Raw genomic sequence first — 15,432 nt, forward strand, 5'->3', positions numbered from 1 at the left:
CATTATACAGTCTTTTGCAGGGGTCTCCAACCCTGCTCCTGGAGAGTGATCATCCAGGTGTTTTTCATTCCAACCTTAATTTACCACACCTGACTCATTAGACTGTTACACAGTTCATATACAGTTCAGTCCAGAAATAATTGGACACAAGTTTTGTTATTTTGTCTGTTTACCAAAATATATTCAAGTTACGGTAAAATAATAATTATCTCTCAGATTTAATTTGAAGGTATTCTCTCAGATTTGAATAAGTATCTCTCAGATTTAATTTGAAGGTATTCACATTCAAATTGGAGAAAGGGTTTAGGAATTACAGTTCTTTAATATGTAGCCTGCTCTTTTTCAAGGGACCAAAAGTAATTGGACAATTGACTCAAAAGCTATTTAATGGACAGGTGTGGGCTATTCCTTTGTTATTTCTTCATCAATTAAGCAGGTCTGGAGTAGATTCCAGGTGTGGCATTAGCATTTGGAAGCTGTTGTTGTGAACGCACAACATGCGGTCAACGGAGCTCCCAATGCAAATGAAACAGGCCATCCTTAGGCAGCAAAATAAAATCCATCAGAGAGATAGCAGGAACATTAGGAGTGGCCAAATAAACAGTTTGGTACATTCTGAGAAAAAAAGAATGCACTGGTGAGCTCTGCAACACCAAAAGGCCTGGACTTCCATGGAAGACAACAGTGGTGGATGTACGATCCTTTCAATGGTAAAGAAAAACCTCTTCACAACATCCAGCCAAGTGAAGAACACTATCCAGAAGGTAGGCATATCATTATCCAGTTCTAACATAAAGACTTCACGAGAGCAAATACAGAGGGTTCACCACAAAGTGCAAACCATTCAACAGCATTCTTTGGACAGATCAACCTGTACCAGAATGATGGGAATAAAAAATTATGGAAAAGCCTTGGAATGTCGTGGAAAATCAAGTCAACTCTTTCTAAAACAAATGCACTTCAATACAAGAACTGTGAATCCAACAGACTTTAATGAAGGTCATAGAACAAGGACAGTCATCAAAGCCAGGTCCTTCTGTAGATACACCCAAAGTTCTGAAGTTCGGACCATCGCTTTAAACAGAAACTTTACGCATTACGCAATCTGATCATCCCTCTGGGCTAGTACCATGGGTAGGGCTCACCTCCTGTCCCCCAGCATACCCTTGGGGTTGTTTGTTCAAACCCACAATTTATGACATCTCACCGGTCAACACAGATAGCAATAAATCATCAGGGCATTAATGTCAAGACACAGATGGTATGTTGGGAATACATCTTGTATCCCCATTTAGATGATTTATATTGCTTAATAACTTATTGTCTGTGTGTGTGAACTATATTATTTTAAAAACTCATCGTCTGTGTGTGAATTAGATGTTCATAAAAGCGTGTGATTATAATACATTTATATAAAAATCCCTTACAGGAACAGCTCATGAGCCGAAGCATACCACATCATTTGTAAAACCCAGAAGAGGCAGTGTGATGGCATGGCCATGCATGGCTTCCAATGGCACTGGGTCACTATTGTTTATTGATGTGACAGAAGACAGAAGCAGACGGATGAATTCTGAAGTATATAGGGATATATTGTCTGCTCAGATTCAGCCAAATTCAGTGAAGTTGATTGGACAGTGCTTCAATATACAGATGGACAATTTAACAAAACATACTGTGAAAGCAACCCAGGATTTTCTAAGGCAAAGAAGTGGAATATTCTGCAATGGCCGAGTCAATCACCTGATCTCAACCCGATCGAGCATGCCTTTCACTTGCTGAAGACAAAACCCAGCGTTTGATGATGTCCATGCGTTCCAGACTTCAAGCAGTCATTGCCTGCAAAGGATTCTCGACAAAGTATTACAATTCAACATTTTATTTAAGATTGGGTTAATTTGTCCAATTTCATTTGAGCCCTTGAAATAAGGTGGTATTGTATGAAAATGGTTCAATCCCTTGGATTAAAGCTGAAAGTCTGCACTTCAATTGCATCTCGATTGTTTCATTTCAAATCCATTATGGTGGCATACAGAGACAAAATTATGAAAATTGTGTCAGTGTCCAAGAATTTCCGGACCTAACTGAATATAGGGTTGGAGATAAACCAGGAAGAAGTTACCCAGTTCCACAGCCAGAATGAAAGAATGTTTTATGAATGCACTGATATATTGGCCAGCAATCGGTTTTGGCCGATTATAGGCACAAATGTAATAATCGGTATTGGCCATTGTATTACGGTATTTCAGATCGATTGTGCTTTCCAGCGATTCTGCTGAGTTCGTTTGAGAAACGTTGAGCACATTGTCCTCCTAGACACTGTTCTGTTCACATGGGTGGTGGTTTTCAGTGTTAGTATTTTTATTAAACTTGAACTGCTAGCAAAGGCACATTTAAACAACTACAGGACATTCAGGTTCTAGTCAGATACAGTAGCAAGTGGTGGCAGAAAAGAGTGCCGTTGTCTCCGTTACCATGGTAACCCCATTTCAGGTGCCACTAAACATTTTCGATATTTTGGTATTGAGTATACTTGGGTGAGGTTACAATATTTTTTTTTGTTAAATTGAGCAGCAATATACCTGAAATGTAACCTGAAATACTTTTATAATTTTTTCTAATCATTATGCAGCATACTACTGCGATATGGTGTAAAGTGATAGGTGCCAAAATGAATGGCTGCTAGATTGTGAATCTCCCCGACCCATCTGCAGTTTAACCAAAAAGGCTTGATACCCTTCCTAGGATGAAGTGCTTTTCAAGCTGCAAACTATGTCAGAGCACTTAACGATCTTCAGAAACACAGCCAATTTAAACAAATTACTCCTTATCAAATGATTCCCTCTCCAAAGACAAACACTGGCATTTGTTAAAGCAGTTTTGAAAGTTAAATACCTTACCTACGTTATTTACTACATTTACATCCATGCATTGTATAATGTACAATTACAAAAACAGTGTGTATTTATCATATCATTTAGAAATGTTTCCAAAATATAGACAGAGAACTTTGTATGATTGAATTTACATTTGTTTAAATAAGAAGCATCATCAAAGTATATATTTTTTTAGATATATGCCAGGGTACACAAGTACAGAAATGACAAAACATTGGTATTTGTATTGGACTATTGTCGTAAATAAATATCCGCTGTCGGTATCGGTCACAAACCGGACAGAACTCAAATCTCAATGTTGTTCTGTTTGGTAGCATGCAAATGTAACATATAGCTTTTGGTTGGAGACTACATTTTGTTTAGGACATTTAAAGCTGGTAAAATATGGTTAATTGCTTTACAGTAAAGAATTCACTCCACACACATTGGCAATTAAAATACTGCACATGACTCTTCTATCCTTTTTAAGTGACTCAAGTAAGATTTTAAAAACAATTCATTTTATCTACACTGAACAAAATTATAAACGCAACACTTTTGTTTGTGCCCCCATTTATCATGAGCTGAACTCAAAGATCTAAGACTTTCTCTATGTACACAAAAGGCCTATTTTTCTCAAATATTGTTCACAAATCTGTCTAAATCTGTGTTAGAGCACTTCTCCTTTGCCAAGATAATCCATCCACCTCACAGGTGTGGCATATCAAGATGCTGATTAGACAGCATGATTATTGCACAGGTGTGCCTTAGGCTGACCACAATAAAAGGCCACTCTAAAATGTGCAGTTTCACTGTATTGGATGGGGTCCGGGGGGGGGGGTCCAAAAACCAGTCAGTATCTGGTGTGACCACCATTTGCCTCACGCAGTGCAACACATCTCCTTCGCATAGAGTTGATCAGGTTGTTGATTGTGGCCTGTGGAATGTTGGTCCACTCCTCTTCAATGGCTGTGTGAAGTTACTGGATATTGGCAGGACCTAGAACACGCTGTCGTATACGCCTATCCAGAGCATCCCAAACATGCTCAATGGGTGAGATGTCCGGTGAGTATGCTGGCCATGCAAGAACTGGGATGTTTTCAGCTTCCAGGAATTGTGTACAGATTCTTGCAACATGGGGCTGTGCATTATCATGCTGCAACATGAGGTGATGGTAGTGGATGAATGGCACAACAATGGGCCTCAGGATCTCGTCACGGTATCTCTGTGCAATAAAATGCACCTGTGTTCGTTGTCCATAACACACGCCTGCCATACCATAACCCCACTGTCACCATGGGCCACTCTATCCACAACGTTGACATCAGCAAACCGCTCACCGACACGACGTCTGCCATCTGCCCTGTACAGTGAAAACTGGGATTCATCCATAAAGAGAACACCTCTCCTAAGTGCCAGAAGCCATCGAATGTGAACATTTGCCCTCTCAAGTCAGTTACAATGACAAACTGCAGTCAGGTCAAGACCCCGATGAAGACGATGAGCATGCAGATGAGCTTCTCTGAGATGGTTTCTGACAGTTTGTGCAGAAATTCTTTGGTTATGCAAACCGATTGTTGCAAAAGCTGTCCGGGTGGCTGGTTTCAGACGATCTTGGTGGTGAAGATGCTGGATGTGGAGGTCCTGGGCTGGTGTGGTTACATGTGATCTGCGGTTGTGAGGCCGGTTGGATGTACTGCCAAATTTTTCTGAAACGCCTTTGGAGACTGCTTATGGTAGAGAAATGAACATTCAATTCACGGGCAACAGCTCTGGTGGACATTCCTGCAGTCAGCATGCCAATTGCACGCTCCCTAGAAAACTTGCGACATCTGTGGCTTTGTGTTGTGTGATGGAACTGCACATTTTAGAGTGGCCTTTTATTATGGCCAGCCTAATGCACACCTGTGCAATAATCATGCTGTCTAATCAGCATCTTGATATGCCACACCTGTGAGGTGGATGGATTATCTTGGCAAAGGAGAAGTGTTCCCTAACACAGATTTAGACAGATTTGTGAACAACATTTGAGAGAAATAGGCCTTTTGTGTACATACAGAAAGTCTTAGATCTTTGAGTTCAGCTCTTGGTAAATAGGGGCAAAAACAAAAGTGTTGCGTTCATAATCTTGTTCAGTGTATAATTGAAAATGGGCTCCGTTTTCTCACTTGGTCTGCGTTTTCTAATCTGGTTCTCTAATGTGAAGGGATCCTAGAGGATCCTCCATTCCCAAAGGCCAACCTATATCCTCCATCCTGGCCATTGCAAAGCTCCTCTCACACGGGTGTGGTCCGCTGACTGACACCGTCCTCCAGGGTATTAGGGAAGCAGTCGTGCGCATGCAGAAAATTGGCTGAATTGCGCTCTGGGCTGTATGTATTCTCTGTCACCTCGCCGTTCAGCCCTCCGTCACAGGTCAATGTGTACATTGTAAATTCTTCCAAGGACCCTGATGTTACGACCTTTTTCGTAGTTGGCGAGCTCGTCTGTGAAGCATCCGAGGACCGTGAACTGGATCGGGATGTTCGCTGGCGGTTGCTGTAACTGGGTATGCGCGAGTAGGGAGAGGAGGAGCACATGGACCGAATTAAGTCTTGGCGAGCGCGGAAACGAACCTCCTTGTTCTTCTCTATGTAAATGTTAACTGCAAGGACAGCCACTGTCTCGGCCACAATGAACGACAGAGCGCCAAAGTAGAAGGACCAGCCATAGCTGTAGGTGTTCTTCTTGTCCTCGTTGCGCTTGTCGCTGGGGTCGCCAGCATTGCTGGAGATATAGACAATGATGCCGATGATGTTACTCAAGCCTGAGAAAGAGAGAGCAGGATTTTTCAAAAAGGAACATTTTATTGAAAGACAGAAAATAGGGAGAGACAGTGTATTTGGAAAAAGGACAGAAACTGAAAGATGGACAATACCATTCAGCTAAATGGTTTTTTTTCAGGTTTCACCCCTGACTTATAGTCAATGAGGATTGTGAACTCATTATAGTCTGCTGTCAGAGATATCAGAACACATCCTCTCTCTGGTCTGATAATCAAGGAACAATCATAATGATCTGTGACATGGCTCTAAGTGACACCCCTCTAAGTTAAAGTTAGGTGTTAAGGGAAATTATCATAGGAATGGGAATAATGTTTGGGGTCAATTCCAGGATTTTAGAATGTATTTAATTAGTGTTTGTTAATGAGTGCTGAATTGAGCTTTTCTTACCTGCAGCAACGAACAGAATGCCTGCACTAAGCAGGATGTTGTTCCTGTTGCTATAGATACGGCCAATGGCCACACACAGTCCCCCCAGCATCAACAGACAGTTACTGAAAATGGGGAACACACTGGATGCTCGCACAATACCTGAAGTAGAGAGGTATGCGTAGTCACATGGGATTGTAAGCACTCATACACACCCACAATATATTAACCTTTATTAAGAGGGAAGAGAAGAGTGAGAACTCACGCAAGAGGTATTCTGAGTTGTCTGTGTCATAGCCATTATCATCTGGGAAATGGTTGATACGGTAACAGCTTCCTTCATTGGTTCCTGCACAACATTGAAAGACATATTGCAGTGAAATTACAAGTTGACCTCTGCATTTTTTACACAGTACAATTGAATAAAGTTGACTGTTACAGTCCTTGAAGGCAATGACAATGGGGAGAGAGTATAAAAGAAAATAAATCTCATTTTATGCATTTTTCTATTGCCAAACTTCAAATCAAAATATGTAGCTACTCATCCCATATAGATGAACAGTACTTTATGTGGACAAACTAGTCATTACTCTTATTCTCTTCTGCCTATCCAAATCGCGCTTCTGACACCACAGACAAGGAAATAAATTCTGTTTGACAGCTTTCTATTAGGTTTGTACAGTATGTGAATGTTATACCGCATATTTAGGGGTTGAATAAAAGATACAAAATAACTAGATGCTCATAGTACTAAAAAATACAATAGGTTCTGCAGCCTCTGCATTCTTCAGGGTAACACCGCTCTCCCCCCAAATAAATGACTGTGATTAGTGTAGTATTTTAGTCATTATTATAGTTCTTTATAAATTAAGTCCATAACACAGCAAAACGTGGAGAAAGCGAAGGGGTCTGAATACTTAATGTGGTTGCCAGTTATACACCCGTATCAGCTACTATTGTGCTTTAATTGCTCTCAGTAAACCTTGGCAGTGCACTGCAAAGATTTTTGTGATGTTTGTATCATTGACTGTGTCCACAACAGCATATCAGTCACATACCCTTCTCATTATTGTAGAAAGTTTGAGTTACTGCCACTGGTTCACCACCAATTTGGCTAAACTGATCCAGCGCAAACACAGACTCTGCCATGTAGCAATAGCCTTTAAAATGCTCTCTGACTAACAACTGCCAAACTAAGCACTGTATTTTACTAACAGAAATGTGCTGCGACTTGCCCCAAACACAAAAAGTGAATTCACCTTTACGAAGGTGACACTACAATAGTACACATCTGGTCCCTTGTTGAGCTCTTGTGCTAACTACCCTTCAACAATAACATACAACATACTCCTTAATGCTTGAATTCCAACTACTCTTCAATTATAACAAAATGTACGCTCTTCACTCAGAAACGACCTGTACCTTTTCACCCAACAAACATTCTCACCTTGGATGGAGTTAGTTAAACCCACAAGTATCTCAATATCTGTTAGACCCATACTAGCCAACTCCAGTCTAAAATAAAATCTAGAATTTGTTTCCTGTTTCACAACAAAGCCATCTTCACCCATGCTGTAAATCATACTCTTGGGTATTTCCTAGACTTTGATGTAAAATACAGGGTCACGGCTAACATTCATCTCAATGTATTAGATGTAGTTTATCACAACAATACTCACTAATGTCAAATTTATGCTCTGGAAAACCTATCTACAAGTCCCTCCTAGGCAAACCCTCACTGTACCGCCGTTTGCTTCTAAAAGTCATCCTACACAATTGAAATCTGCGCTCTGGTACATACCTTCTTCTGGTAATTCCTAAAGTGAACTCTTTTCAGTTCTCTGCTAACAGTGAATGGAATTAATTACAATGGATTCTCTCAAAATTGACACGTTATCACTTCTTACTACTTCAGTAATGAATGGACATACTGTACAGTATATACAGTTTATCACCTCATATGGTAAGCATGAATGCAACTTATTTATCTGCATATTGTAATTACTTGCAGGTGTAATTATTTGATATCTTGCCCATTCCATTTCACACTGTGTTCTTGATTGTATTCATGTGTAACTAACACTAACGTGTTGAAAATACGTTCCCTTTGGAGGGCTTTATGATAACAGAGAATTGGTTGTCAATTGGCTAACCTGGTTAAATAAAGGTAGGAAAAAACACTTTGTTGAATCCGATTTTTTTACTCTGTGCCAATGACAGTGTCATCCATTTCTCCATATTCGGCATTGAAATTAAACTCTTCATTTCATCTATGTGTTTACCAGTCATACTGTCCATTCTATTTGAGCAAGGCCAATATGTTCAAGTTATTAGGATTTATCAGTAAGCAAAATCCAGCAGCTGTTTCAGTGTTCAAGTCAGATACAGAAGTCCTATTGCAATCAAAAATATGATTTGTCAGTTTCATATTATTATTGGAGTCAATTAAAATAGAGGTTATTCAATTCAAGTCTGAATTTAAAATGAAAACACAGTTGAAGCATTTTCTTTTCTACATTTTAAGTTAATTGAGACATCTTATAAAATGTTTCAGTGTACTTCCTGAATTGGTAGGCTTCAATTTGTATTGACTTTAACCATGATATGTATTTCCAGACAATGAGGTTGGAACAATACTGTGAAATTGTGAAACTTTTGATTAAACCCTTTTTGTTTTGAAGCAGTTTGAAAAGACCTGAAAATGTTTTCTCTTCTGGAGCAATGGAGTATAGTTATTAGACCAATAGGACAGGTAGTTCTTAACCATTCCCCCAATAACATCTCATTTTCAATTCTCCCCTCCCGACTCAAACCACTCTCAATAAGTCCTAGCTGGTCTTGCCAGAAAGATTGCTACTTTGGTACTTTTTCACCAATTAAACAAAAAACAATCATAGAAAGGTACTGAACTGGATGATGAACACAAATGATTTCATACTGATATTACATATACAGTGCCATACAGAACTATTCCCAACCCTGACCAATTCTCTCATATTACTGAATAAAGATTATGCATAAAAAATGTGTTCTGTTGGATATTTTATTTTAAAATACTGTGACTCAAAATCAACTTTGCTAAGACAATGACTAGATCTTTATTTACATCCTTATCTCTATTTTTAAAACCTCTCTGATGTTTCCATAGCAATTCAGGAGACGTTGCCAAGCAACAGCAGGAAATACAATTAAGACAGAAGCAGAGCTCTTGCAGCCGAGCGCATCTTCTTCGGACTGTGGCTGCTCGCACATCAGTCTCCATTGCGACTCATAGAAAGCTTCTTATAGTTTGGAAAAGGCGACGGTGTCAAGAAAATATGCGCCTAATTCACTTTGACAACAGTAATTTTGATAACTTTTGTATTTTGAAAAAGTGTGATAAACTATAGTCTACCCACAAAATCAGCTTTTCGATGGAAACATTCCTTATATTTAAACTACATTATTTCCGCTACCACTTGCTGCTTTTAATATATCTTATGCTCAGCTCTACGTAACTCATGTCACTCCCAGACAGTTCTTTAAGACGTCACCCCGAGTGCCTATCTTTGGCCACCGTGCTTCACGCGCGTAAATACGCACCATTTCCCAAAATATGTAACAAAGACAGTAGCTTAATTTTTACGTATTTTTTGGTCAGTCGATAACTAATCATCACGCATTTACACAATAATTTAAAATTACTTCACATTTGGCTTACCAAAGTATAAAAGAGTTTCAGCTTGCCTTACCTTCAATACAACATATTCTCCACAGCCCAGAGTGCGTAAGATCACCCCGTGCCTTCTTGGGTTGCGACTGGGTGTCGTCCGTGCTGGCATTGGTGGCGTTGCATACGTAAGCCCGTGAGTACAGCCAGTAGTCTGTCCCGATGGCTATGGTCATGAGGCTGAAAGCGGCAAAGGCCCCAACGGCAGTCAGCAATGTCTGAAAACCACGGTCACACCACGCCATGACGCTTCATACTGTTGTACAAAGCCATCCACACACACTGTCTGGACCACGCATGACGTTTCTTACTATTATAAAAATATTTCCACACACTTTCTGGAGAGCTGCCAGCTGCGGGTCCTCTGGCTATACCTCCTGGCCACAGCGCGCTCTTCTCAGCCTCAATAAGATGAGATCATGGGCGGATTGTCCATCTGGCAATTCTGGCAAATGCCAAAGGGGCGGACCATATTTTATTTGGATGGGCTGGTAATAAAATAAATGTATCACTTCATTGTTTTGACAGGCCCATGGCAGTATTTTTTGTGTCATTATAATAATTGACATTAAAGGAACCTTATGTAGGATTGTGGCCAAAACTGGTACTGCAATCACTTTAAAAATACTGTAGAGAGGTGTATCCCCTCAACCCTCCCCCCTGACTCGAGGTTGCCAGACAAGCTGCAGGATTGGGCAGAAATGTAGGCTGCTTCTACGAGCTTCCAATGGCAAGTGACGACGAGTCGTACATAGGCAGTTTTTTTTCTGTTAATTATGTTTATGCTTAATTAACAGAAAGAGATATTTTGCGAAGTAATTATGTATTGCAAAATTTTACTAATTGTCAATAGTCAAATATAATCGTAAAGATGTATGCTTGTATGTGACAGTACATTGTTAGAACAGTAGCTGTTAGTCTAACTTGTAACGTTAGGTATCTGTCATTAACGTAAGTACAAGCACAAGCCTATGTAACTCTGTGTAACCGATATCAAAGATACAGCTATTCATTTAGCTGACACTATAAGTGAAAGCGGCCAGCTGTATTTTTTTACTCACCCTGCAGCACACGTCCATAACGCTAAAATATGTGATATGAAAGATTACATGACATTCTACTATTTTTGGCTGTAGAACTTGCATGAAAAACAAGTAGGCTACAAAACGTTCCAAGTGGGCCAAACTTTTTTTAATGTCATAGGCTACACTGTGCTTTTCATTAGTGTTATGGACATTAGAAAAAGTTATTTTACCTTGGAAAAAAAACCAACACTAACATAGTGCATAGCCCAAAAGGTAGAGAATGTTTATTCTGAGTTAGGCTTCTGTCTCAATTACGTTTCAAATTGCCATAATGGGCATGCTAATGTTGTTTTCCTCAGCGTCTCAGCATAAGGACAGAGAAACGGGCTCTGATAATGCATTGCTAATGTTAGCATACGTCCATACGAGCTAACGTAACGTTACTTTGCACGAACATGCATATCTTTGTTCGACTGTCATGAATATATGAAATGTCCATTGACATCAAGTACAAGTTAGTCAAACATAGATGAATCTTACCTGTCCAGGAGAAAATTTGCAACGTTGGCGTCTGTCTTCAAATTCTTCTCCGTTTCAGCCGTCTCCATCTTTCAAAGCAATCTCCTATACAAATTCTTGTTCTATTTCGGACTTTGTCACGACGTATTTTGGAATTATAACTAGGTCTTTTAGATTTCGTAACGTTAGACATTATTTATCTGACTAGAGTTAGGGTAGGTTAGAGCAGAGCTGGCAACCCGGATCCTGAAACACTACTGACTTCGTGATGGGTAGATAGGTGGAGGGTGGCGCATCAGGCCAAAGCACAACATGACAACTTCAACATCAGTTGAGGGCTGCAACTCTCACTTTTAAATGACAATATCATGGCCAGACTACTGTTGTCAGTGATATAAGTATTTGAAATGAACATGATTTCTTAATGTCTAGTGACACATCAGGGCCATTTTATGATTAATTGAAATAGATTTCTTACATACGGTTCCTTTAAGTGTTTAGTAAACCATTGGGCAATGGCAGGCCCTCCAAAGAAGATGGGCTGGCCTGATTATCTGATTGGTTAAAATTAGGTTGCTCAAGTTAACTTTCAAAGTCAAAGCACTCATCAGAGTGGCGGCCGGTCTGACGACAGTTAGTCTACTTACTGTCATAAAAGATAATGGAATATACACATTTTAATAGTGATGTTCGGATAGTGGTGGTGTCAAACAGCTAGCTCTAGTCATACAGTTAGCCCCAATGTTTTTTGATGTTACATTGTATTAGACCAGCTTAGAGTAATATAAAAGGGGATTTGAGGGATCATATAGACCCATTGTCAACTAATATAATTATCCACCTACTAACTAGACATAGGTACAGTGGTTTATATCAAAAACTTGTATTACAATAAAAGATTGATTTTTATTGTATAATAATATTATTGGTAAATAAGTCCCTCTGGATAAGGGAGTCAGCAAAAATGAATGAAATGTAAATGTCTGGTGTGTCCAAGTCTCTGACTACCAAAGGTGGTGGCAGTGTTCATGCTACTTTCCTATTTCCAGTAACCATTCCATCTGCTGATGGTTCTAGGTTTATTACAGTAACTTGCTTGCTTTTTTTTAACTGGAATGTTTGCATCATCTTTCTTGGGTCACGCAGCTCGCACATCTCCACTGCCCTGCTCTGATTTTTTTCTTTCTCTCTCAACCAAACCTCTATTGGAAGGATCCTGGCAATCTTGCCTCCATCCCCTTCTTGATCTCTTGTCAAAATATCCCCTATTACCTGCCAAACACCAGTCTCAACATCAACAGTGAAGGGGCAACTCCGGGATGCTGGCCTTCTAGCCAGAGTTGGCAAAAAAAGACAAATCTCAGACAGGCCAATAAACAGAAAAGATACAAATTGACAAAAGAACACAGACAACGGATAGAGGAAGATTGGAAAACAATTGACTGAATCCTGGAGTCCCCTTCACCGTGGACGTTGTGACTGGTGTTTTGTGGGTACTATTTAATGAAGCGGTCAGTTGAGGACCTGTGAGGCATCTGTTTCCCTAATGTACTTGTCCTCTTGCTCAGTTTTGCACCAGGGCCTCCCACTCTTTCTATTCCAGTTAGAGACAGTTTTTGCTGTTCTGTGAAGGGAGTATTACACAATGTTGTATGAGATCTTCATTTTCTTGCATGGAATGGCCTTCAAGAATAGACTGAGGAGTTTCAGAAGAAAGTAATTTTTTTCTGGCCTTTTTGGGCCTGTAACCAAACCCACAATTGGTGATGCTCTAGATTCTCAACTAGTCTAAAGAAGGCTAGCCTAATTGCGTCTTTAATCAGCACAACAGCTTTCAGTTGTGGTCACATTAATTGCAAAAGGGTTTTCTAATGATTACACAGCCTTTTAAAATTATTAATGATTAACACAGCCCCCATAATTGTATGAAATCTTCAGTTTCTTGGCAATTTCTTGCATGAAACAGCCTTAATTTCTCTGAACAAGAATATACTTATAAGCCATCCTTTCTGTCTTTGCCAGACAGGCTCTCATCTCCACTGGGATGTCTTATCTACAAAGCCATTTGGGGGCAAAGTCACTGGCTTACAGTACTATTGTTCTCCGTTGGTGTCTTCATGCAATGGGAGTGAAATCTGTGGGCGATACTTGGCCCTCTGTCAGGGTGGTTGTTGTTGGTTGGTGTCGGTTGGTGTCACACAGCCCACATGCATTCATGAATTATTATTAACTTGTACTCTTATAATCTTTATCCAGCACTGCCAAAAGAGGACTGGCCACCCCTGAGTCAGTTTCCTAAGTTCCAATCTACAATGGAGTTTCTCCTAGCCACTGTCCATTAACTCAGTTGTTGTTTGCTCTTTCAGGTCGGGTTTCTGTAAAAGCACTCAGTGACAACTGCTTATGTGAAAAGAGCTTTATAAAATGAATTTGATTGATTGATTTGGCCAGATCTAGGAAGATTGGCGGTGGTTCCAATGTTCTTCCATTTCAAAATGATGGAGCCCACTTTGCTCCTGGCTGCAACAGAGCTGAATTTGGAGTGTCATGGCAAAGGGCCACATGGAATTGTGTAGCAATCCAGTATTAAAGAGATCTAAAAGTTTTAAAGTGTTAAACAAATCTAAATACATTTTGTATTTGCCTCAATGACAACTTTGCATTCTCTCAGCTGGCTTCATGAGGTAGTCACCTGGAAAGCATTTCAAAAGGAGGGGCCTTTGAAAAGTTAATTTGTGGAATTACTCTCCTTACTGCATTGGAGCCAACCAGTTGTGTTGTGACAAGGTATGGTTGGTATACTGATGACCGTTTTTGTGCCTGTACTGTGGTAGTCCATAATATAGCAAAAACAGCTCAAATAAGCAAGGAGAAAAGACAGTCCATGAATAATTTTAGACATGGTCAGTTAATCTGTAAAATGTCAAGAAATCCAGAAGTTTCTTGAAGTACAGTCATAAAAAACATCAAGCCCTATGATGACACTGGCTCCCATGAGGACTGCTACAGGAAAGGAAGACAGTTACCTCTTCTTCAGAGTGACTTGCCCCAGAAATCGGCAATTAACTGCACCTTAGATTGCAGCCCAAACAAATTCTTCACAGTGTTCAAGTAACATATCTCAACAACTGTGCAGAGGAGGCTGTGTAACTCAAGTCATGCTCGAATTGAAACCCATTTGCTAAAGAGACACCAGTAAAACAAACATACTTTATTGGGCAAAGACACCAGAAAATGATATTACACCTGTGGGAATCTGTACTTTGATCTAGTGAGGCAAATATTGTGTCTTTGTGAGATGTGGAGTGGGTGAATGGATCTCCCCATTTGTGGTTTCCACCGTGAAGCATGGAGGTTTGATGGTGTGGGGGTGCTTTGCTGGAGACACATTCAGTAATCTATTTAGAAATCAAGGCACACTCAAGCAGATTGGCTGCAATAGCATTCTGCAGTGAGACGCCATCCCATCTGGTTTGTGTGTAGCGGGACTATCATTTGTTTTTCAACAAGACGATGACCCAAAACACACCTCCAGCATGTGTAAGTGCTATTTGACCAAGACTGAAAGTGGAGTGCATCCAAACATTTGACTGGTATTAAGACTATATCACAAGTAGCACTGTAAGTCAGGATAACGTTCATTTTTGACATCTCAGAGAAAATGGGTCAAATTGTGTTCTTATTGTCGCTAGTTATGTTTGGTTAGAGCTTATGTGATGTATGAAAGCATATACTATCCAAATATTACTAATTCCTATCAAAAGGTGTTTTTTTTTCTGGTAAAACTTTGAAGTAACTGTGGCTTACACTTCCCTAAGAATTCTGATTACAGTTGTGAAGCTGTTAGTAAAACAATGAATGTTGGAAATAGGCCTATTATTCATTACTTTGACCTTGATGATTGATGTTAAAAAGATTGTAATAATTCCGATGTTAAAGATGGGAAAAATATTTGCTGGTTTCCTATGTAATGAGGAGCAACCTGATACTGCTTTTAGGAAAGGTCTTCTTTCAGTTAAGCATGTACACATTACTCTCCCCACACCTGTCTGCATGGCCATCTTGGCAAATCCTGCCTAGTTTGGGAACCACTGACATACACCAACAAAAAA

The 15,432-nt window shown here is 39.8% G+C and overlaps 1 protein-coding gene across 1 annotated transcript; it reads right to left on the reverse strand.

Annotated features, from left to right (window-relative positions):
- Positions 1 to 4,965: 4,965 nt before the first annotated feature.
- Positions 4,966 to 10,132, reverse strand: LOC105013014 (voltage-dependent calcium channel gamma-4 subunit). Its single transcript, XM_010874237.3, has 4 exons — positions 9,799 to 10,132; positions 6,333 to 6,416; positions 6,089 to 6,229; positions 4,966 to 5,682 (listed from the first exon to the last, which is right to left on the reverse strand). Exons 1-4 carry the CDS (start codon positions 10,019 to 10,021, stop codon positions 5,153 to 5,155), a joined length of 978 nt encoding a protein of 325 aa, XP_010872539.1. The 5' UTR covers positions 10,022 to 10,132; the 3' UTR covers positions 4,966 to 5,152.
- Positions 10,133 to 15,432: the final 5,300 nt, after the last annotated feature.

This window comes from Esox lucius, chromosome 11 (assembly GCF_011004845.1).
Source record: "Esox lucius isolate fEsoLuc1 chromosome 11, fEsoLuc1.pri, whole genome shotgun sequence".
NCBI lineage: Eukaryota > Metazoa > Chordata > Actinopteri > Esociformes > Esocidae > Esox > Esox lucius.

What these genes read in the sequence shown, in the direction of transcription:
- LOC105013014 (XM_010874237.3), bottom strand. Translation starts at nt 10,021, where the DNA reads ATGGCGTGGTGTGACCGTGGTTTTCAGACATTGCTGACTGCCGTTGGG. An exon ending in GAGAATATGTTGTATTGAAG is followed by an intron (nt 6,417 to 9,798) that starts GTAAGGCAAGCT and finishes AATGTTGTGCAG; the next exon opens with GAACCAATGAAGGAAGCTGT. An exon ending in CAACTCAGAATACCTCTTGC is followed by an intron (nt 6,230 to 6,332) that starts GTGAGTTCTCAC and finishes TCTCTACTTCAG; the next exon opens with GTATTGTGCGAGCATCCAGT.